This window comes from Camelina sativa, chromosome 15 (genome assembly GCF_030686135.1).
Source record: "Camelina sativa cultivar CO46 ecotype springtype chromosome 15, ASM3068613v1".
Classification (NCBI taxonomy): Eukaryota; Viridiplantae; Streptophyta; class Magnoliopsida; order Brassicales; family Brassicaceae; genus Camelina; species Camelina sativa.
The window spans coordinates 28,845,879-28,869,251 of record NC_141894.1 but is presented as its reverse complement, the minus strand read 5'-3'; the positions used below and the strand labels follow the sequence as shown (position 1 = coordinate 28,869,251).

General features: G+C 35.0%; 4 protein-coding genes across 5 annotated transcripts; 1 reads left to right on the top strand and 3 right to left on the bottom strand.

Annotated features, from left to right (window-relative positions):
* Positions 1-9,847: 9,847 nt before the first annotated feature.
* Positions 9,848-13,191, bottom strand: LOC104747606 (aspartyl protease family protein 1). 2 transcript variants are annotated; one of them, XM_010469268.3, is made up of 10 exons: positions 12,461-13,191; positions 12,186-12,321; positions 11,536-11,771; positions 11,189-11,413; positions 10,941-11,076; positions 10,787-10,863; positions 10,606-10,705; positions 10,468-10,525; positions 10,315-10,386; positions 9,848-10,229 (listed from the first exon to the last, which is right to left on the bottom strand). In XM_010469268.3, exons 1-10 carry the CDS (start codon positions 12,766-12,768, stop codon positions 10,033-10,035), a joined length of 1,545 nt encoding a protein of 514 aa, XP_010467570.1. In that variant the 5' UTR covers positions 12,769-13,191; the 3' UTR covers positions 9,848-10,032. The 2 variants fall into 2 exon arrangements, with proteins under 2 accessions (XP_010467570.1, XP_087344781.1); XM_087488655.1 differs by having other exon boundaries at positions 12,456-13,008.
* Positions 13,192-18,998: 5,807 nt separating this feature from the next.
* LOC147927279 (uncharacterized) lies at positions 18,999-19,947 on the top strand. Its single transcript, XM_087487377.1, has 3 exons — positions 18,999-19,139; positions 19,229-19,456; positions 19,543-19,947. The coding sequence occupies exons 1-3, from the start codon at positions 18,999-19,001 to the stop codon at positions 19,945-19,947; spliced, it is 774 nt and encodes a 257-aa protein (XP_087343503.1).
* Positions 19,948-20,566: 619 nt separating this feature from the next.
* Positions 20,567-21,661, bottom strand: LOC104748825 (uncharacterized). Its single transcript, XM_087487376.1, has 2 exons — positions 20,926-21,661; positions 20,567-20,808 (listed from the first exon to the last, which is right to left on the bottom strand). Exons 1-2 carry the CDS (start codon positions 21,659-21,661, stop codon positions 20,567-20,569), a joined length of 978 nt encoding a protein of 325 aa, XP_087343502.1.
* Positions 21,662-22,407: 746 nt separating this feature from the next.
* LOC147927278 (glutathione S-transferase T3-like) lies at positions 22,408-23,010 on the bottom strand. Its single transcript, XM_087487375.1, has 2 exons — positions 22,608-23,010; positions 22,408-22,463 (listed from the first exon to the last, which is right to left on the bottom strand). The coding sequence occupies exons 1-2, from the start codon at positions 23,008-23,010 to the stop codon at positions 22,408-22,410; spliced, it is 459 nt and encodes a 152-aa protein (XP_087343501.1).
* Between the last annotated feature and the right edge of the window lie 363 nt (positions 23,011-23,373).

The following is a 23,373-nucleotide window of genomic DNA, read 5'->3' as shown; positions in this document are numbered from 1 at the left end:
TTTTCATGAAGACTTACCTCCGGGTTTACTACCTCTTCGTGACATACAATGGTTCCGGGCGCGGCCATTCCTAATCGATCTCATTATCGGATGAGTCCTAGTGAGCATGAAGAGATGCGAAAGCAATTAGAGGCTTTGGTTGCTAAAGGTTTTCTGCGAGAAAGCTTGAGTCCGTGTGCGGTACCAGCTTTGCTTATCTCTAAGAAGGATGGATCTTGGCGGATGTGTGTTGATAGGAGAGAAATAAACAAAATGGAGTCAAAGCAATGTTGGGTTTGCGGAAGACCCATTACAAAATCCATGCTTATATCTATGCAAGGCTGAGTTGGAACAGGCAATGACATATAAATACTTGCATTAGCTTAGAACTTTGACACACAATACACCGCTCAACCAAACGTTCAACATCACGCCGCAAGCCTGGCCAAAAATATGAAGAAGTCACGACTGAAGTTTTGAAGTTATGCAATAAGCTGGATACGAAGGATACAATCTGGAATGCAAAGACGAGAACTGGATACGAAGGCTCACACTTCTTTAAAGTTGCAAACAACTTATCACGATGTAACACAAAGAGAACCTCTTGTAAATGTTATAGATGATCAGCCAATGTCAAACTGAAAATTAAAATGTCATCAAAGTAAACAACCATAAATTTACAGATAAAAAGACGGAGAGTTTGGTTCATTACGCGCATGAATGTACTCGGCGCATTAGACAAACCTAATGGCATAACCAGCCATTCAAAAAGTCTTTCAAGAGTTATAAAGGCTGTCTTCCACTCATCACCTAGTCCAATACGAATTTAGTGGTATCCACTCTTTGAATCCATTTTAGAAAATATTGTAGTTGTTCCAATCTGATCAAGAAGATCATCAAGCTGAGAGATGGGAAAACGATAGCGAACAGTGATTTTGTTGTAGTTGATTGTTTTTCTTAAATGGTTCATTTCATACCCTGCAAGTGTACAACGAATGTAGTTTAGGTTGCTACACTCTTCTTTCGAGAGATATACCGTTTACATGGTCTTCCTTCATTAATTGTTTCTGAACGTGATTCACGTTTTCTGAGTCATTTTTGGAGATCATTGTGGAATCTTCTAGGTACAAGTCTTGACATGAATTCTGCTTACCATCCACAATCTGACGGCCAAACAAAAGTTCTTAACCAGTCACTTGTCTCTTGAGAGCTCTGGTTGGTGATTCCATTAAGAAGTGGGATTCTAAGCTCCCTCAAGCTGAATTTGTGCATTCATAGTGATCCGGCTGATCTTTCTACTCTTCATGATCAAACTCGCATTCATAGTGTCGCTGCTGACTTTGTTACTGAAATTTCTAACATTCATGATCTCACTAAAACCAATTTGGAAGCCTCTACCTAGAAGTACAAAGCTGATGCGGATTTACATCGTTGTTGTCTAATTTTTGAAGTTGGTGATATGGTTTGGGCTGTTCTAACAAAGGATCATATGCCATCGCGTACATATAAGAAACTCAAAGCAAAGAAGCTTGGACCACTTTGAAGTTCTTGAATGTATCAACGACAATGCGTATAGGCTCCGTCTTCCCGCTGGTATGAACACATCTAATGTCTTCAATGTGAAATACTTGTCTCGCTACGTTCCTCCTGATCCAGTTCCAAATTCGGGGTTGAATCTTTCTCACCATGAGGGACCTGATGCAGCATCTTAGAATCTTCCTCTTCACGTTTTCTTTATGTCGGTGTAAAACTTTTCCTTTTGTTAGTTATTTCCATTAATTTGTTAGGGTAAGTTTACAATGTTTAGATCTTATCTAGGGCTAGCGGCTTTGCCCTTTGTCTATTTAAGCGTTTAGCTTCTGTTCTTTGTACGCAGCTTTTGATAAATTTTAAAACAAAGAGTATCTCTTCTTTTCCTTGTGTTGATTTGATTATGTCATCAAAATAAGAAGTCGGTCTCAAGAGATTCTTCCTAATCTCTTGATTGAACGAAGTAGGTCTCACGAAAAACCTTGTTTCCTTGATTGAACTACAAAATCTATCCCTTACGCTGCACCATTTTGCATTAGAGGGAGCATGAATGAATGAGCTAAAGCAAAGAAATGATTTGTATTGAGAAGGAGGCTCAAGGAAAAAGGAACAACTAACTTACTTTCTCTGAAAAACTGCAAAAAAAACTACAACTGTGAATGTATAGTTCTTGATATATATAACAACCAGATCCGACAGATCACAAAGACTTCTCAACACATTGGTACTGATTGGTAAACACACACAAAGTATTACAAATGGTACATCTTTGAATTTTTACCAATCACAAAAACTTTACCAAAAACTTTATTAAAAACTTTACTCTCAGCTTTTTTGTATAGCTTTCACGTACAACTCTTTCTTTGCGCTATTCCGTAACAGCTTACACCTTTTCTGTACAGCTTTGGCTACATTACCAATCAGACCCATTACTGTTCCATCATTTTTCATAGTGAGTTAGTTTAAAGGTTTAAAATGTTGGTGAAATCATTCTGGTAGTTTATAATGTTAGTAAAATTCTTTTAAAATTATATCTAGCGACACTTTGATGGTTAAAAATGTGTTTTTGCTCTATAACTTGGCACTTTGTACTTTGATGATCTAAATTCTCTTAATATGAGAGGGTTTACTCTATAACTTTAGCACTTTGTACTACTAACTACTTGACATGTATCATCTTTTCCCTTAAGTTATTACTAATGTTTTAAATTATTCACACTAATATTAAATGTATTAACATTCAATGGTAACTATTTCCAAAATGAGAATTTATTTGTGAAAAATGCTGCAAAAATACTAGTATAGATAGTTCTTGGAAAAAAAAAAATCTTAGATAATATGAGGGGGTTTACTCTATAACTTTTTGATATTTGGCACTTCTACTACTTGACATGGATCATCTTTTACCTTTAAATTATTATTGATGTTTTAATTCATTCACATTAATTTACCACAGTTAATATCTTCACTTCATTGGTCAAAAGTAAATGAATAACTAAATTATTTATATTTTCTATGTTTTGAATAGTTTTATTCCAGACTTTCCATACTTATTTATACCAATATAATATGGAGAATACAATTCACATATGACACTATTAATTTGGTTTTTAAATGGATAATATGGAGAAAAAATATCTTTTTAATTGATTAAGTTATTGATTACAAATAAAAAGTGTTATAAATAAATTTTAATGGCATATACTAATTATTATATGTATAATAAAGCATAAATATGAAAAAGATAAATGGTTATAAAAGCTAAAAGTTTTACAAAAGAAATAAAGATTATATGAAAGATATGCTTTGAACAATATATGAAATTTTCTGTAAGTACTTCAATAATTAAAGATACTAGATTTTAACCCGCGGTGTACCGCGGGACAATTTTTTAACTAAAAATTTTAAATTCTAAGATATATTTATCAATTTTTTTGTTTTGTTTAGTGTTTAAGATTGTATAATTGTATTTTGATTGTTAATTTTAAGATTGTATAACTATATTTTGACTATTTAAGATTATTTAAAATTCAAAATAATAAAATGATGATGGCATAACATCTTTCGTTTAACTCATTGTATTTCAGACTAAAATATTTTGTAGACAACACGTAAAAAAATGTAAACTTAAACCCGCTCTATCACACCCGCAAGCATTTAAATTTTCTTTCATGAAGTTTTCTAATATTTAAAATTTTTAAATTTTTTAAAATTTTTCGAAAATCTTTAACAAATCAAAGATTTCAGCATCAAACGTTTTTTCTATAAAATATTAACTTTTTTTTACGCATCTATAAATGATTATCTAATATTGAAATAATATTCAGTAAGTCGTTTAGAAAACTAAATAATGGGATTAATTTTGACAAAATATTTTTAGGCTTGTTGAAGAAGCCTTATAGTGTAGAGTATAATCGACATTATCTTTTGTATGTTTTTTAAAGCAGTTATTTGAATGGTAAATTTCTTTCTTATTTGAGATTATTTATAAAGATGTGTTTCGTTTTAAAATATAAAAATAACTTTATTTTGTAAGTTTATGTAATCCCACATATAAATACTTAGACCTTGAATGGAGACAATATTAGTGTGGATTTCAAAAAACTTTTTTTAGAAAGTTACTTTATACACCAATCGCAAAGATATTGGTAATTTGCATTTTTTGTAAAAAAAAAATAAGGTGCAGTTTTTTGGTTGAATATTAACTCATGGGCCGCACTTATTTCTCTAACTACCTCTTATCCAGCGTTATTGACAAATAACGCACATACAAACAGCATAATATTTAATTTATGTTGAACAAAAGAAACTTAACTAACACATATTTTAATAAATAAAAGTTCTAGGTACCTTTTTCTCTCTTTCAAGTAATTTTTAGAATGCATATTTTAAAATTATTTTTTCTGATCTTTTTCATCTTATCTATACTATTAAAGTAAGAGTATTCACTATACTCAAATTGGACCATGACTTCTATTTGGTGCGTTTTTCATTAAAAATGATCAGAGAATCGCTTATTTAAATTAAATTAACCTATAGTTTATATTTCTTTAAATGACGTTTATACCCTTTGGGCGACAACATATTCACAACCGGTTGACACGTAGATCTTGTATGACCCGACAATAGTAGACTTCAAAACACGCGGGTCTTTTTGTAACCCGGATTTACACTATTCGGATCGTGTATTTGGTTTGATTCAAGAATAATTATTTCCGTCGCCAAACAGAGGTATAATCCCTATAAATAAGGAAACTGGTATCCGGGTATTTAATGGCTTCAGTAATATCAAATATTAATTACTACCATACTTAATCTCTATAATTATTACGAATATTAATAATAATAAGAAATCTTTAATACTTATCTATTGTGACTTTGTTGCTTCTAAAATAATCAATAGATTAAATATGAAATTGTATATATATGTAAACTTATCTGATTTGTTTTTATTTGTGAGATATTTACAGAAACAACAAATCAACTTAATACAATAAAATAAAAACAAATCATCATTTAGTTTAGATTTTTCTGTATTTCCTTAACGAAATTATAGTAATTAATTATGAGTAGTATAGATGGAAAGAATTAAAAACGAGAAATTATATATATGTAAAGTTGTAAACTAATTTACAGAAAATGTGTACTGTATATCCCACATCGACTAAATATTTTGGAATATGGTTCATAATCACTATAAATATATGACTAAAATGTTTTGATTACAAATGAGCTGGAAACTTGATTTATCAGGTATACAAATCTAACAGTTTAAGTTGGTTCTATATTTGAGAATATTTAAGCTTTTAAAAAGTAAACATATTATAATATATTTACGTTTTTTTTTAAAAAGTTTAAGATATTATAAATATTTAAATTTTTTATAGAATGTTTAAATTATTAAAAATATTTGAAATGCATGAATATTTTGCTATACCAACAAAGACACATACCATGGAACACATGTCTCCGACAAGCTCAGAGAGATGCGAAAGAATGGCTAGATGCCATGGCTGTGGCACAGGAATTTCACTCCATCAGTTCAGCATCCACTACACAACCTTCAACAAGAACAAGATGGTCAAAACCTGATCAGGGCTGAAAAAAATGCAATTATGACGGATCCTTTTTAAACACCACAACCAAAGCACAATCTGGTTGGCTGTTTAGAGATGCACATGGTATTTATAAAGGTTCGGGCCAATCTGAAGGACAATGCACCAATTCCCCCTTAGAAAGTGAACTCCAAGCAGCTCTTCACGCACTGCAACACGCTTCAACGAAAGGTTACACAAAAGTTCACATGGAAGGAGACAATAAGGAAGCAACAACAATCTTTCAGGGGAAGACTTTAAACTTTGCAACACACAATTGGAATCGAGATATCCAATTCTGGATAAAAAAGTTCGAGATAGTCAAGTTCGGATGGACCCCAAGGATCAACAACAAATGCGCAGACACTCTAGCAAAATCACCTCGCTCGTCAAATGCTCCTACCACTTACTACAATTATGTTCCTAGATTTCTAAACTCTATCTTGTTCTATGACTACTTTTAATCATCAATAAAAGTTTTAAGTGTTTAAAAATATATATATTTGAACTCCGTCGAAAATTTAAAATATTATAATATATTTAAAGTCTATAAAATATTTAAGTAATATTAATATTTTTAGTCTTAAAATTTTTAAAATATAAAAAAAGTTTGAGTTAAACCCGTTAAAACAAGTAATTTTATCAAACTATAAATTAAGCCATGTGAAGTGGGGTGTGTCTATCCTCTTACAAAACTACTATCCGATATTGCGGAGTGTCTATTCTCTTACAAAACTACTATCTAATATTGCGATGTGTTTGTTTCCGTGAAAAGCTACATTCTGCAAACTACTTACTCTATTAGGATTTACAATTTACCTTATAACCCCAAATATACAAATAAACACTATATAAACAAAGAAAATAAGTCAAAATAAAAAAGTACATTACAAAAATACAAATTACAAAAAAAAATAACCAACAAATATATATAATCATGTGCTGTAGCAAGAGTCTCCCCTAGTTTGTTTTATTTTGGTAGTATGCATGTATAACCATTATTAAATCCAGTTTTTCTAATAATAAATTGATTTTTTAAAAAACTTTTAATATAATAACAACTGGATTTGTAAGAAATATACTCCATACTAGTTTTTTTTATTGTGTAGTACTTTCTTTTGATTTAACTTGTTAATTTATTTAAAAGTTTGATTTACATTGGATCTCACATGAATCGCCCCATCTATTCTCCTGAGGAGAAGCCCACTCGTGTGGTATTTCTACCATATATAGAAGAATATGATCAACTTTTTAAGTTTACGTTGGTGTTGAGCATTTACCTGTAAGAATATAATTTCTAGAATCTGTAGTTGCAATAACTTTGGAATCAGAAATATATAAACATATATATGGTTAAATTTTAATTTAAATAAAGTTTCATATTTTAAAGTTCATAAATGATATATTAAAATTGGTTCTTAATATATTAAATTACGTATTCGCACTACAATTTTTTCTCACCACAAATTGGAAATATATAATTATACAAAAATGAAAAATATATAATTATACTAGTTATTAATAAAATAATATGAAATCCGTACCACATATTATTTTTCACCAATCAAACATTATTTTGTACCGCTTATTTTGGAGTAACCGCACTTGTCCCGCAAATACATTTATCCTACACATACCGCAGTTGAACCGTACCATACTATCAATTTTTTTTGTCCCACACTACTAAATCCGCCGTTACCATTCGAAGCCTTAATAGATGTAAAAATATGTTTATAATAAAACTTAAGTAATAAGGATCAATTTCTTTTAATTTTTAGATAATAAGGTGCAATGATTTAATTACACATCAATTTTAAAGGAAATACAAATCCTATTATATTTTACAACATTAATTCGGATTAGTAATTTGAATTAAAAAGTATGATTAAAAGTTATAGCAAAACAATATTACTTTTGGATGTTAAATAACAATACATGAGAATATATGGCTTATGAAATAGATAAAAACATATGACATCATGAAATCAAATACTGGAATTGGTAACATAAATATAAATAATTAAAGAGTATTTTGAAAAATGATAAAATATGTATGAAGATTATTATCATTATTGTGATAGTGGTGATGTTCTTACTCGATGGCTAAATCTAGCTTCCAATAAGCATAAACACATTTCGGAGACACTAAATAAAACTTCATCGACATTGCTTTCTTGACAAAATACGTGTACAAATTTTTATTTCATTATTATTGTTCATCTGCAAAGTTAAATTTTAATTAATGTTAGTTTTTCAACTTTTTAATTTAGAAAAAAAGTTTTTTTTTTTTTTGTTAAAGTTTAGAAAAAAAGTTGTTAAAAGAATATTACCTTTGTGAAGTAATCATCATCATCTTCCATTTGAAACTAATATATGCATATATTCCACAAAATTTAGTAGCAAAATCACAATAATCAAATTTTTATTTATATGCATTAACAATTATATAAAAAAAAAAGGAGAGGAAGAGATAACATACTATCGTGAAAGTATATGACAGTTACTTCTCTTTATTACAGGGAGAGGAAGTGTGTTCAACAAAAGTTTTTAACCAAAAAAATCTAAATAAAATCATTGATAATCAATCGATTTTGTAAAACTGAAATAACCCGACCCATTTTTAAAAAATAACCTAATATCTAGTGATCCCATACTCACTAGCAACCTACCCCAATCAATATCAATCAACAGTGGATAACAATTTAATCATTCCAATAAACCAATAAATGAAATAAAGAATAACTTGCAACCATTTCCATCAACAATCCAAAACATAAAAAAAAAGTCAAGAACCAGCCATCCTAACAACCGTTCTAGAATTCTAAATTTCACTCTAGCATCCTAACAACGACATAGAGAAAACAAATGAGGTTATAGAACATCCTACTCTTCATAGCCTTGATCCCACGATCCTACTTTGCCTTTAAATGCACCACAACACATATGAGATGCATGAGTATTTTATAAACATTCAGTGAGGCAATCCTCCCATCTACTAGGCTATACACACAAGCAACTGAGATTTCAATGTTAAACAAGCAACAATCAAACACAACAAACCAGGAAAAACAAGTATCAGCCACTGCTGAAAAAGATTGGTGGCGACCAACACTGCCTCTCAGTGTCGACCGACACTCCTCTTTGGTGTCGACCGACACCACCTCTTGGTGTCGACGGATACCTCTGCTCGACTCGAAAACCCTCGATCTGATCTCGTAAAGTCTCCGCATCGTCAACACATTAGTGACGACCGACTGCGCAGACACATTCCGCTCAAAGCCAAAAGTCGTAGATCCGCTTCCCAAAACGTCCAAAACTCAACCAAAGGTCATGGAAACTCAAGGGAACCAACAACCAACTACAAACATAAGAAAACAACACAATGAGCCATAAAACAAGCAAAACAAAAGATTCTCAGGCTTAGATCAGCCATGGTCATGCACTCACCTTTTTGCAAGAAGTTTTGACCCACAACAACGAATCCAACACCTTGGAAGTCTTCTCATTCGTTCCAGCACAAGATCTTCACTCCGCAGCAACAGATCTCCAAGAAAACACCAAAACTCACAAAAACGCACAAGAACTCTCTCCGGAACTTCTTTTCTCTTTCTGTTTCTCTCTGAAACGACAATAAGCGGTTCTTCCCAAACCCTCAGATCGATTTCCACTTAAATATCTCGGTTAGGAATTTCCAATTGAACCAAACGGAACCAAAACGTCACATTAAATCAACCCGGTCGAACCGGAATTGATGGTGTCAATCGACACACCCCTTTGGTGTCAATCAACACTCACTCCCAAAACCGACTTAATTGTTCGTGGATGTTACAAAGATAATATTGTTTATTTTTTATATAACAACAATTTTAACATACTAAATATAAGTCTTTGATTAAATGTTTTACTATTTTAAAATCAATTATAATCTCTACAGAATATTATTATTAGTGTAGAAGATAAAATTGGTTAGTTATTATTAATATATAATATTTTTAAAATCAACAATTAATGTACATTTTGAAGTCGGTTTTGTAAAAAAAAAATAGAAAGATATTGTAGAGATATTTTAGAAATATGATGTTAAATTTAAAAAAATTTATAAAAATGAAATTTTTTTAGGAAATTATAAATCAAATGCGTAGAGAAAGTTTAACGAGCTTTGTACATCTTTAATCATTTTGTTTGGTCTCAAGAACATGGTTTTGTTGTTTCTCTTAGTTCTCTGTCTTAACCTGAGTCTCTAGTTTTTGTCTCAATGAGATTTGTCCTCTGTTCTTTTTCAACATATTGAAGTAAATTAGACAAATATACAACATAGAAAAGAAAAAATTACAGCTGTAGTGTAAGATTTTTTTGGTGATTCATTATCTTCTAAAGAATACATATTCGTGTATAGTAGATGTCTAAATTTATATACGTGTAAAAATAATTAAAGGATGGCCAAAATTGAGAAGAAGAATAATGAAAGTGAGATAGAGAGAGAATAAGCGGTAGAAGAAGTCGACGTGCTTGGTCTTTGAGATGGTATGTTTGTCGCCTCCGGGTCAAATGAAGAAGTTGGTGGTCTAGCCGAGGAGGAGGAACGGTTCGATGGAAGCGTCCGCGCCGAGGTCTCACCGGTGTAACCTTTAGCCATGAAAAATGAAGTCAGGTTAGAAAGAAGTTTAGGATCTTAGGCTCTACAGGGAATAAAAGTTGATAAGGAACTCACAATCAGATTCTTTCCACCCCAGAATCAGTTTCTCACGATCAAAGACAACACGATAGCCAGTCATGAAGTTCTCTGCAAATTGTAAAAACGAAGAAATCCGATAAAAATCTTGCATTTCTAAGTTTTTGGTTGAGTTTCCAAATTGATACTTACGTCCGATGATGCTAATGTCTTCTATCTTCATGATGGCTAAACAATACACATCTGTGTCCTGAAATCATCACAAGGAGAAGCTTAAGTAATGGCAGAGACAGAACAGAGGCGCGCTGTAATAACAGAGGCCTAACTAACCTTCATGGGGATTACTACTAAAGGGTGATAAACGGGATATGAGCTCCCGCCTTTCATTGTAAGATTCACAGCTGGATATTGGAAGCTGTCTTTGTTTGGGCTGCACATAGATAGATCCAGAAGTTAGTTAGTAAGGTTTCAGAGATAATAAGAGTGATGGTGACCAGAGTACAGAGGCAACCTTAATGCATAACAGTACTCAAAAGGTAACTCTGGATCAGTTGTTTGATATCGTTTGTCCAGAGCTAGAGAATTAAACTGCACAATCATATTGGTTATAAAGCCATGTAATACCAAACCAAGATCATAATACAATATGTAAGATGAAAACTTACGCTTTCTGAAATAAGGGTGTAAGCTGCATCAGTCAGATAAGTGAACGAGGTTCCAGAGTCGAAAACAGCATCAAATTCAAGATCGCCTGTATTTCCCCCAACGCTTATTTTCGTGACGGTGATATTGTAAGTAGGACTGGTTGACAATAAAAGAATATGGTAGTTAGAAGAAACAACTAGAAGTATATTCAAGGAGATGGACAAGGTCGGTTAAACATAGAGAAGATATGATTCAACGGCTTGCTTACTGTGGTTGTCTTATGTTCAATGGCGTTTCCCGTTGGTCTACGCTACCTTTATCTCCAAAACTGATCCTACCAGCTCCATCATTCCCAAAACACATTGAGAATGAGTTTGCCACAATTCCCTCCTTTGCTAGTACGCTAGGAACCGATACGTCTTCTAAGCCAAGACCGAAAAGACCATTTGGAGCTGCACCATCATGGAATACACCGGTCTGAACTTGACCACATCTGTTCCAGCACAGAAAGATTGTTAAGATGAAAACAGAAAGATTTAGGCTTGCCAACATAATAGAAAAATTCTATGATATAATATCATATACTCAAAAGTCTGTATAGAAGAAATTAGTTACCCCAAAGTAACTCGGGCAGGAATAGTTTTAGAACTTTTGTCATTTGAAACTAAGTGAAGTACATCCTCCACCAAGACTCCAGTGGACGAGGTACCATTAGAAAGATACCGGATCTGGTAAGGGCAATTACTTTGAGGGGAAGCACATCGATCACCTCTTGTACATAACGAGCTATTACAAGGAACTTCTGAACTTGTCGATGATACATTAGGGCTATAAATATTAAGGTCCAAACTCTGCAACAAGAAAATTAAATCTTCCCTAAGGAATCGAACAACTTGCAGAAATAAATAAAAATGTCTAAAGAGATGACAGGTCGAATGTCAATAAAACAAAAACTAAGCATAGACATATCTCATTCACTAAATTTTTCTAGTCCACATGGGAGCAACTGAGCACTGAACATATAGATGTCTCTAGTGTCAGTCTCACAGTATTTTAGTGTTAAAGACTTAGTCAACAAAAGACCTGCCCAAAGTCACATTTCTATCCTACAATCGATCTGTATCCCACAACAAAACCCTAACTTAAAACCAATCCTATAGTTTCTTCACAATCTAGACCAAATCCTCAAGATACACAAGCTAGCATAGCAACATACTCAAATGAAACATGTATACCTCTATAAGCAAAAGAAAAATAAACATTACCGAGCCACCAGGCGCTTTCAATTCACGCACACAATTGGTGCAGTCACAGGGCAACCAAAACAAGTCACTTCCAGTATCTAAGGCAACCAGAAACCAATCAGCCGGCGTCCCAACCGATACATTAGCGTAATGCAAACTGTTTACAAAAAAAAACACCAAACATAAACATCATCAACCAAAACCTTTAAGCCTCTCATAAACAATTCACAAGTCTCTCTCCATAAAAAAATAAACCCTTTTTTTTGACAAATGAATGAAATTAAAGAAAACCTTACAATCCAAGGGCATCAACACGAACAGTTTCGTTGCCGTCAGAGAAAGTAACAAGTGATTGATCAACAGAAGAAGCAAGCCTACGACCTCTGATTAACCGATCACGATGAGCCATCACTCTGTAATACTTGGAAGAGTCTCTATTAGGCAAACCATCTCCAGGCAAAACACCAACAACCTGATCCGAGAAACGGTGATGAAACTCAAACCCAAATTCACCAATTCCTTCGCATCTATCCAAAACCCAGCTCGAAGCTATCAAAATAAAAAGACCCAGATACATAATTCTACAGCTTGAGTACCAAACCATGTCTGGCTCGTCGTCAAATTAAAAAAAAAAAGTACTCCGCCGAGATCTCGGAAACTTCCAAAAAATGAAGAAAAAAAAAACGAAATTTCCGAGTAATACTGAAAACCCAGTCTAGCTAAAGAACGAGAAAGAATCAAAAGGTAAATAGAGACCGAGAAAATTAGGGAAGAAGAATCGTGTTAAGTAGGAGAAGCTCCAAAGGTTTCTCCTTTGTATGATGATGATGATGATGATGATGATGATGATGATGAACAACTTTGAAGTCAATTTATTTTCCTGAAAAAAGTAATTAAATATAAAAACTTATTCTTATTAGTATTATTTTGTTTAATTATAGTAAGAAATTATAAAAGGTGGCAGGTAATTTTCATTATCAAAAGACTCTCAAATAAAGCAAAAGTCAAAGTAGAAGTCTATCTCTGTAGAATTTTCAACGTCGTTGTGTAAATTTGTAAACCACAATCAAATTAATATTATTATTATGGTTACGCAATTGAATTGATTTGTCAACACGTCATTCAATTATGTTAAAGATTGGTTTTATTAGTTATATGTAGTTGGACCGACTTTTCCTAAATGTTTTTTTTTTGTTGTAAGGTTAGTTATATAATTTGTTGTTATTTTATAGGTAATTGTTAGATCTAACTGAAATTGGTGAATTAATTAGTTTAGTTGGTTTACATGGTTTGCCTATACATTTGGATCGTTAAGAAAATTAATCGCGTAAAACTACTTAATTTGTGTTCGCTCTAATATTTCTCTTCCTGACGCGACTATCGAGCAACCGCTACTACCTTACTTCTCCGACGCTGGTAGGGCTTCGGCTCGCCGGCATTGAGGTCTCTCAACCTCTCCGATGCTCTTTTACTTTTTCTACTTCTTTAGTTACTCTGTTCACTCTTTTTTCCCCTTTTATTTTCCCTTTTTGATTCCCTGTCAAACTTTTACCCTAGATCCAGACGAAGGTTTGATCTTGTTTCCCTATAATTGGATGCGGAGTCCGGCTAACCCCACTTTCAACTATTCTCGCCCAGCCTTACCATCGACGGTTCCCTTGTCTTTGTGCTTCCCACTTCCTCTTCGCCCCTGAAGAATCCTCTCCACCAACGGCACCAGAGTCGATGTTTGGCGAGAAATCATCCAGGAATGCAAGCTATCTCCGCTATTGGACTCCCGTCTCACCTTTTTGTCACCCTCTGAGCTTGATAGACACATGTATACTACCACCAGAGATGCAGAATCTTTCACTCTCTCCGGTTAGCCGCTGCACGAATCAACTCCCACTCTCTCTGCAGAAGGGCCCTGCATCTGAACTCGGCTTGTTAGTATCTCAAACGGTCTCGCCCAACTTCCAAATTCCCAGGTTTCCTCCACCTACCCTTATGTTATCTGTTAAACTTTACCTAGTGTCTCTGGTTGAACTTGATGTACGAAGACTGCATCTGAGAATCCACTTACCTAGATGGTTTGGTAGAAACAAAGTGTATGTTAGATCCTTGGTCTTAGCTCAATCAGTGACATTGCTCGATAACTGAAAGAACCGAATCACTTGCTTTTCTATGCTAACTAGCGTTTCCAGCTATCAACAACACCCTAGTAACTGCCAGCAACCCTTCTCGATTCTGAAGCTCAGGTCTGCCGTCCTTTTGCCAGTGTATAGCCGACAACAAAACTTGTGTGGAATCCTTGATCACCATTTCCATGGCAGAGAGGATCCACCTGTTAGGTTACTGCTTTCCATTTATCTTCTGCACCTGGTTTTAGCTTCATTGGTGAATGTTTCTAACCCCATTACCTTGCAACAATCCTCTTGTCCAAAAATCAGGTCCATCTGTTATTTGTCAGTGTCTTACCGTTTACTAACCTTATGTGATACTCTTGATCACCATTTCCATGGCAGAGAGGGTTCACCTGGTATGTTTCGTCTGGTACTTATTATTGTCGAATCCTGAGTCTAGATGCAACACAAACCACCATTTCCTTTGTTTGGTATAAGTTTTTTGGATTGCAGCCCTTTGGTCACTCGCCCGTTACACCAAGATTCTTATATGACGGAGCTAGGCAACCAACCTTCAGTACCAGCATCACCACCATCCTATCTCCTACCTATCGAATCTCTGTCAAGGCATACTTGCACCTCACGACGATGAGGCACTTGACCCCGATTCTCCATCTAAAGTCAAAAAGTCTTCAGACTACGACTATCTTATCGTCCTGCGGGTCCCTCGAGAATGATCTCTCAAGCAACCATGATCTCACTTGTCCCAAGCCACTTCTAAGTACTTGCTTCAAAGCTCTCATGGATCAATACTTAGGTTTTTATGTTCTTTTCTGTACGGCTTTGGGGAAAGCCATTCTCTGTAATCTTCTAAACTATGGGATTTTAATCCCTAACTCTTGTACTGGTTGAATTTGAATGAATGAAACTATACGTTTGTCCAAAAAAAACAAAAAAAATTAATACCTCATTAGCACCACAACTTCTTTCTGCTCTTCGGTATGTCCTGCAAATGGCGCAGTAGACAGAATATGGAAAGAAAGGAATTCAAGGAGACATTATTGATACATTCCTCTCTCCCTCCATCACCTTATCAAACACATAGATAAATACGTTCGAAACTGGCTATCATTTATACGAGCTAACAAGTTAGACAAATGCTTTTTGAAGTGTGGTGATCTCTACAAGAAGCTAAATACTCTCCTCTACTCCTCAATCTTAATATGTACTTGATGTAAAAACTGCTGCTTTTTTGGATTGAATAAATTTTACATCCAGTTCCAAAAAAAAAGACCAAAAAAAAGTGCCTAACTCTGACCAGGCAAGTTGTTTTTAGGTATCGCTATTGGTCTTGATTTCCTCAACGGATCAACCTCTGTAGCTTGTGATTCCTACTGTTAGCTATGTGCGTGTCATTGTGTAAAATATTGTGTGTTAAGCAGGTGGTTAGAGCATCATTAGTGGAGTAACCCACTATATTTACTCTCACATTAATTAATTATATAATTAATATTAAAATTAATCAAAGCAACCCTAAGAGAACTTAAGCAAAATCATCTCATTACTAGAGAACCCCAAAGAAGGTTACTCAAGCATTTAAATAATTATTTTTTAATTTGTGTTTATTAATTATCAAACTTTAATTATCTAAAATGATAAAACAATTATTTAAATTTTTTATATTACATAAAATAGAAAACAATATTTTACAAACTTTAGAATATAAAACATATTTTACAAAATTCGGAATAGTAAACATATTTTATAAAATTCAAAATATTAAACATATTAAACAGAATTTGGAATAAGTTTTATTGTGTGGTTGCACCAAATTTTTGCCAGATATGCTCACTACAAGAAAACAGTCGATTAGCGACTACAAGTAACGATACATTTGTAGTCGCCAAAAATAACGACCAGATAGTGACCACTTTGCGACTATGTTGTGACTACAGTAATTTAGTCGCCAGTCAGTCACTACTTTACCGACTACAGTAGATAGTCGTACTATAGTCGTCAATTTTAGCGACTATTCTACGACTCATTCGACGAGTCATTAAATAGTCACCCTTAGTCGCCAAATAGTCATAAAAGACAGTTAAAAAACGTGTTTTTTCTGTGGGGGTCAACTGATATTGAGTAGTCGCCTATTAGTGGCAGAGGTGTAGTCCTTAAAAAGAAATTGCACCCATTTGTCATCTTCATTCCAACACAATTGTCTTTCCTTCCCCAAAAAAAAATGTAGATCAAAAAAAAAAATTTGGCTTTATAAAAACTTTTATTTTCTCCAAAAAAAAAATATATATAGTTCTTAAAAAAAACACAATTTATATATATATATATATATGTAATGGCGGGAAATTTTTCATTAGAATTTGAATTAGTGGGGTTGGACCAATTCTCGTTTGGAAGTAGCCAAGATACAGTTCAGAATAATGGCGGTAAGTTTTTATGTTCATGTAGTGTTTGCAAGAACAATAGATGTCTCTCGGGAAAGTAGAAGAAGAAAACAAACATATGTTTTAAGAAACCTATCATTTTCTTACTTTTATTCACAAACAATATTTGCATAGGATTTGGACTTATGAATATGCTCTATTTAAAGCATCTATATAGGTTATATATAGAATCTTTTCCTTATTTCTTTTTTTTGTTTCAATATTCATTAAGGATTAATAAGTACTAAAATAATTTATGTGAAGATTTATTATTATAATTAAGATAGAAATTATAATATTAAAATTAATTTATTATTTTTCTAAAAATTATAATTATAAATTCTTTTAATTATTATTATAATTAAGATAGAAATTATATATAGAATCTTTTCCTTATTTTTTTTTGTTTCAATATTCATTAAGGATTAATAAGTACTAAAATAATTTAAATTTGCAATTATAATTCTTAGAAAATAATAAATTAATTTTATTATTATAATTTCTATCTTAATTATAATTTCTATCTTAATCATTTAAATGTTTAAGGCCCATACCTAAGTATCTAATTAGGCCTTGTAATTCCTAAAAACCCATTAACCCACTAACTAACCTAAACCCATTAACCCACTAACTAGCCTAAAAAACCTAATCTCACGACACAACTCACAACACAACTCTCAGTCTCTTCGAAACTCTATCGCCTCTCTCTCTCAAACCCTAATCTCACAACACAACTCTCAGTCTCTTCGAATCTATCAGTCTCCATTACCAAGAAGATGCCAAATCGAGGGAAGAAGAGGAAGGTTGGTCCTAACGTTACTCAGAGAGCGACGGGGGCAACACCAAATCGACGGCCTAATACTCTGCCCAGTCGGTACAACTTCACGCCGGCGGGACAAGATCCTCCTCCTCTGCAGACGCCTGAAGCCCAAGTCGGCGGTTTGCAACGACAGTCTCCAGCCCATATCCGGAACTATCCTCCGCCGCAACAACTTTTTCAGAACTCATCTACACATCCACCTCCACCCGATCTACACCGGACTCCTTCAGAAGAAGTCCACTTCAATCCACGGACTCAGGCCAGAAGTCGGGATGTCTCTCCGCCTTCTCCAGTTCGACCCTCTCAAACTCAGGCGAGACTTCAGGTGAGAAGTCAGGCCAGAAGTCGGGAAGTCTCTCCGCCTTCTCCAGTTCGACCCTCTCAACCTCAGGCAAGAAGTCAGTCGCATCCATCGCATCCATCGTCTCAAGGGAACAACTTTGAAGAAGAATCTTCTCCGGTGTTGCCCGAACTACAGTCCGATGTGTTGCGTGCTCTAAATGCATTGCTTGTGGTTCCAGACAGGGATAAGTTCACCACTGTCCTCTCTCCCACACCCGCACCGAACACCCAATGGTATGATTTTTCCTCTTCGATTATTGTGGTCTTGTCTTGTGCGAATATAAATGATTGTGGTTTGTCTTGTGCGAATAGCTTCTAAGTTGGTCTTGTCTTGTGCGAATAACAATGATTGTGGTCTTGTGGTCTTGTCTTGTGCAAATAGAAATGACTGTAGTCTTGTCTTGTGCGAATAGAAATGATTGTGGTCTTGTCTTGTGCGAATAACAATGATTGTGGTCTTGTCTTGTGCGAATAGAAATGGTTGTGGTCTTGTCTTGTGCGAATAGCTTCTAAGTTGGTCTTGTCTTGTGCGAATAACAATGATTGTGGTCTTGTGGTCTTGTCTTGTGCGAATAGCAATGACTGTGGTCTTGTCTTGTGCGAATAGAAATGGTTGTGGTCTTGTCTTGTCTTGTATTGATCTCATTTCTGTTGGTCTTGTCTTGTGCGAATAGAAATGGTTGTGGTCTTGTCTTGTGCGAATAGCCATGATTGTGGTCTTGTCTTGTATTGTACTAAAATTTCTGTTGATCTTACTTATTTTATTGGTTCATGTGTATGGAGGTTTACTTGTGACAAAGGATCGAAACTTGTTCGGAAGATTACTACAATTCTTCAAAACAAATTCGAAGGTCCCTTCTATAGCTGGACATGTGTGCCGCGGGACAAACAAGAGAGATACTTCCTTGAGTTCGCGGTAAGGATAGCTCCTTTTTACATAGCTTTACATGTCTTCTTTTCACTCACAATAGCTCATTTTTTTCTAGAAAACCCACACTTGGGATCTTTTGATAACCGGGACTGTTCAAGCTTACTTTGAAGGAATCTGTCAAAACCGGATCAAAGACATGGTTAGCAGTGTGAGGACTAGTCGAGTTCAACCAAACTGATTGGTGACACTCTCTGGATTACGATGGAGGATTACTGGGACACTGAAGAAGCACAACAAAGGAGTAAAACCTACTCTGATGCCCGTATGTCTGACCGTAACGGCCTAGGTCCTCACGTACACCTCTCATGGCCAAAGTCGTATCGACAGCTTCAAGACGAAATGGTTAAGTAGCTGTTATTTTTGCCACTTTCAATTCTTACATAGCTGTTATTTTTTTTTAGTTAATCTCTGTTTCTTTGCTAACATTGCAGGTTGAGGAATTGGGAAGAGAAGTCCGACTTGGTGAGGTTTTTATCAAGGCACATACAAAGCCTGATGGTACATATGTTGATCGGAAGGCAGAGAAGATTGTTGGAACTTATGAGAAGACTGTTCAAGAGAGGTTGTCTCAGCTCGACGCAGAGTCTTTTGCTGTGTCGGATGGAGAATCACGGCCACGGGACCTCACAACAGAAGAATATACAGAAATTTTCCTTGAGGTAACTTTTTAAAAAAACCAATACACATTTATAGTCTTGTAGTTTCATTTGTCATCACTAATCTTAACTTTTCTCTTATTTTCAAGTCCACTGAGAAAGATACAAGAGGAACACCTTATGGAGTTGGAAGCCTCAAGGACTGCCTTGTCAATGGAAAGCATAAGCAAGCATGTGGCTCTTCTACCTTTGTGACTCTCGAAGAACAGTTGAAGGAAGCTCAACGCATGATAGAAGAACAAGCTGCTCAACTGCGGAGGCATGATGCAGAAACTGCTGTGCGTGAAGCTGAGCAATCCAAACTTATTGCTACTCAAGCTGAGCAATCCAAAGTTATTGCTGCCCAGAAGGACAAGATTGACCATTTATCAGTCGTCGAGGATTTTCTGAGGGAATGTGATCCGCGGTTTGAGAATTTCGTTGCAAGGAAACAGACAACCACAGAACCTCTTCTCCTAGATGATCCAACTACAACTCCATCAACCGCTGCTTAATAGGTTTCTTCTATGTGTTAACTCTTTTTGGATGAACTCTATCTCACTCTACTCGGAAGAACTCTATCTCTCGCTCTTTTGTATGAACTCATTGCCACTTTTTTATGAACTCTATCTCATCCTCTTTTGATTTATGTAACTTGAATATGTAGTGTATTTCAATATTTCGATATTATGTCTTTTTTAATTCGAATCTTTCAATTAAAATTGGTATACAAGAATGAAAAGAAGAGGATAATGGGAATGAAAAGAAGAGGATAATGGGAAATTAGTATATGAAACTTTCAAATAATGAAGTGGCTAAATAGTCGTAACATACAGATTCTGAAATCAACATTAGTGGCCAAATAGTCGTAATGTAGTTTCTAAATAGTCACTACGGTAAGTGACTATATAGCGACTATAAACACTCAGTTACTAATTAATCACACTATAGTCGTAACATAGTCGTATTTTAACAACTATGAGACGACTACTTAATGACCATATAACGACTACATTATATGGTCGTACAGTAGTCGCTAAAAGGCGACTATAAATACGACTACATAAATTAGCGACTATCGATCTCCGACTGCTTGAGTTAGTCGCTATTTGGTCGTAAACACAGTTTATACGACTACAAACCGACTAGTAGTGTAGTCGCTAACCGCCTGCTTTCTTGTAGTGGCTCAATCAAGTCTTTTTGCAAAAGATCATGCATTTCTGTATCATGAACATCATTTTGAATGCCCATCATATTATGTAGATTTGTTGGCGTATCTGTAGAATATGATAAATCGACATGAGAACTTCCGCTTCCTTCTCCGTGATGGAATTCCATTGGATCGTAGAAATTGTAGTCATGTCGTTCGTCTTCCACTATCATGTTATGCAGGATGATAGATGCTCTCATTATTTTTCCTATTTTTCCTTTATCCCAAAAAAGTGCGGGATTCTTCACGATTGCAAATCGAGCTTGCAAGACTCTAAATGCACGCTCTACATCTTTACGACATCCTTCTTGCCATTGAGCAAAGAGTTTTGCTTTTCGACCACGTGGAAGTGTAATAGATTGGATGAAATTTGCCCATTTGGGATAGATACCGTCTGTGAGGTAGTACGCCATTTTATATTGCCGTCCATTGACAAAGTATCTAACTCTCGGAGCTCGGCCCTCTAGGATATCATCAAACACCGGGGAGCGGTCCAAGACATTGATATCATTTAACGAACCCGGTGGTCCAAAAAATGTGTGCCAAATCCATAAATCTTGTGATGCCACAACCTCTAGTACGATTGACGGTTTACCAGATCCACGTGTATATTGTCCTTTCCATGCAGTGGGACAATTCTTCCACATCCAATGCATACAATCTATGTTCCTTATCATTCCGGGGAAACCGCGATATTCCCCAATATTCAGTAATCGTTGGAGGTCTTCCGCTGTAGGTCTTCTGAGATACTCGTCGCCAAACAGATTTATAACTCCCTCAACAAAATGTAGAAGGCATTTGTGGGCGGTTGTTTCAGCTAGTCGTAAATATTCATCCACCACATCTACCGAATATCCGTAAGCCATCAAACGAATAGCTGACGTACATTTTTGAAGTGCAGAAAGACCAAGCCTTCCAGTAGCATCTCGCCTTTGTCTGAAGTATGGGACTCCATTCTCAATAGCGGTAACAATACAAAGGAACAATGGTTTGTTCATTCTAAAGCGACGACGGAACATAGCGTTAGTGTAAGTCGGATTATCACTAAAATAATCATTTCACAATCGAGTGTGGCCTTCTTCGTGGTCTTTCTCAATGTGCACTCTTCGGATTATTGGAGCTGGTGGTACATCTGGGTGAGTGTAGTTGTATTGGATCTCCTCCACTATACTATCAACCTCCTCCTCTACCATTTCTTCAATTTCTTGATCAGAACTCCAATTAGACATTTTTTAGTTTATTTTGTATTGGAAATGGTTTTTTGTTGAGATGATTTGAAGAATCGGTTGAGATGTAAAAAAAGAAAAAGAAGATGTTATTTTGAAGACATTTTTGTACTAAGTTTTATTTTGTAATGGAAATGGGTTTGTGAAAAGTATCTAAACTTTGTAACACAAAATTTGTAATGAAGATGTTATTTTGTAACAAAACATGTGAAAATAAGAGAAAATAGATGAGAAGAATCAGAAGAGAAGAAACAGATGAGAAGCAAATGCAGTTGTGATAAACTTGTCCAATATATAGACTTACAAAAGACACACAACCAAATACAACATTCACGGGTTGGAGAAGCATGAATGTCCTTGCAAAAGACATACAACCCTTACAAAGGGCAAAAGATATACAACCCTTACAAAGGGCAAAAGATATACAACAAAAACAAAAGTGAAAAGCCGACACACATTACAAACAAAGACATTCACGGGTAAAAACATCAACACATTCAACCCGTGATAACATTCAAACATCTTCCATTCACTTCACATCAAACTTGTTTCCCTTCACGTGACACCAACACAGCTACATATGATGACCCGAAACCTGAAACAATAGAAAACATCAACACAACAATTAGTAACACAACAAGCGAATCTAATCAACAAGTTTCACAAGTCTAAAACACAACAAGTTTAATTTTCAAAAATTATACACAACACAACAAGAGTTAAACCTATATGTGTGTACACATTTGGTCAACGAGCTTGTCCCTAAGTATAACTTCAGTGGGTGTTAGTTCACCCTTGTTAATCAGGCAGTCTAGCAATCTCATTTTGGCATGTCTCTCTTTAGCTGCTTGTTTTTGATCCTTCATTGCTATGATCCGATCTAACCTTTTTAACGAACCATCCTCCACATCAATAATAACTTCCGGTTTCTTCCCTTTTTTCTTAGCAGCTTTAACCCCCGGAGGCCTCACATCAGCTCCATCATTGGTTGAACTTGATGAGTATGTTCCGTCTGAAGCAAGCTTCGTCCTCTTGTAACTACATTCCTCAGTCATCCATTTCTGATAATGCTTTAGTTCCCTCCAGCAATGCTCTAAAATAAATGGCTTTTTCATGTCGTTCTTATAAATCTCATGCGCCATAGTGATCACATCCTCTTCTGATTCTCCACTCTAACTTCTAGTACTAGCTTGTGTGTAACATCCAACAAACTTGTTAACTTGATGATTTATTTTGTTCCACCTGGCCTTACATTGACTAGCCCCTCGACAGTTTGAAACGGATGCTCCACCATTTGATTTGTGGTAGCGTGCAATCCTCTTCCAGAAGCTACCTTTCCGCTTCTCGTTACTCACTATAGGATATTTGCTTGTGTTTAACCAAGCGCTTATGAGATTGATATCCTCAGCTACACTCCACCTCGTCCTACTTCCTCTGCCTCCGTCTTCTTCATGGTCGTCTTCCGTAACCTCTATACAGTATTGAGAATCTGATTGGGTGCTAAG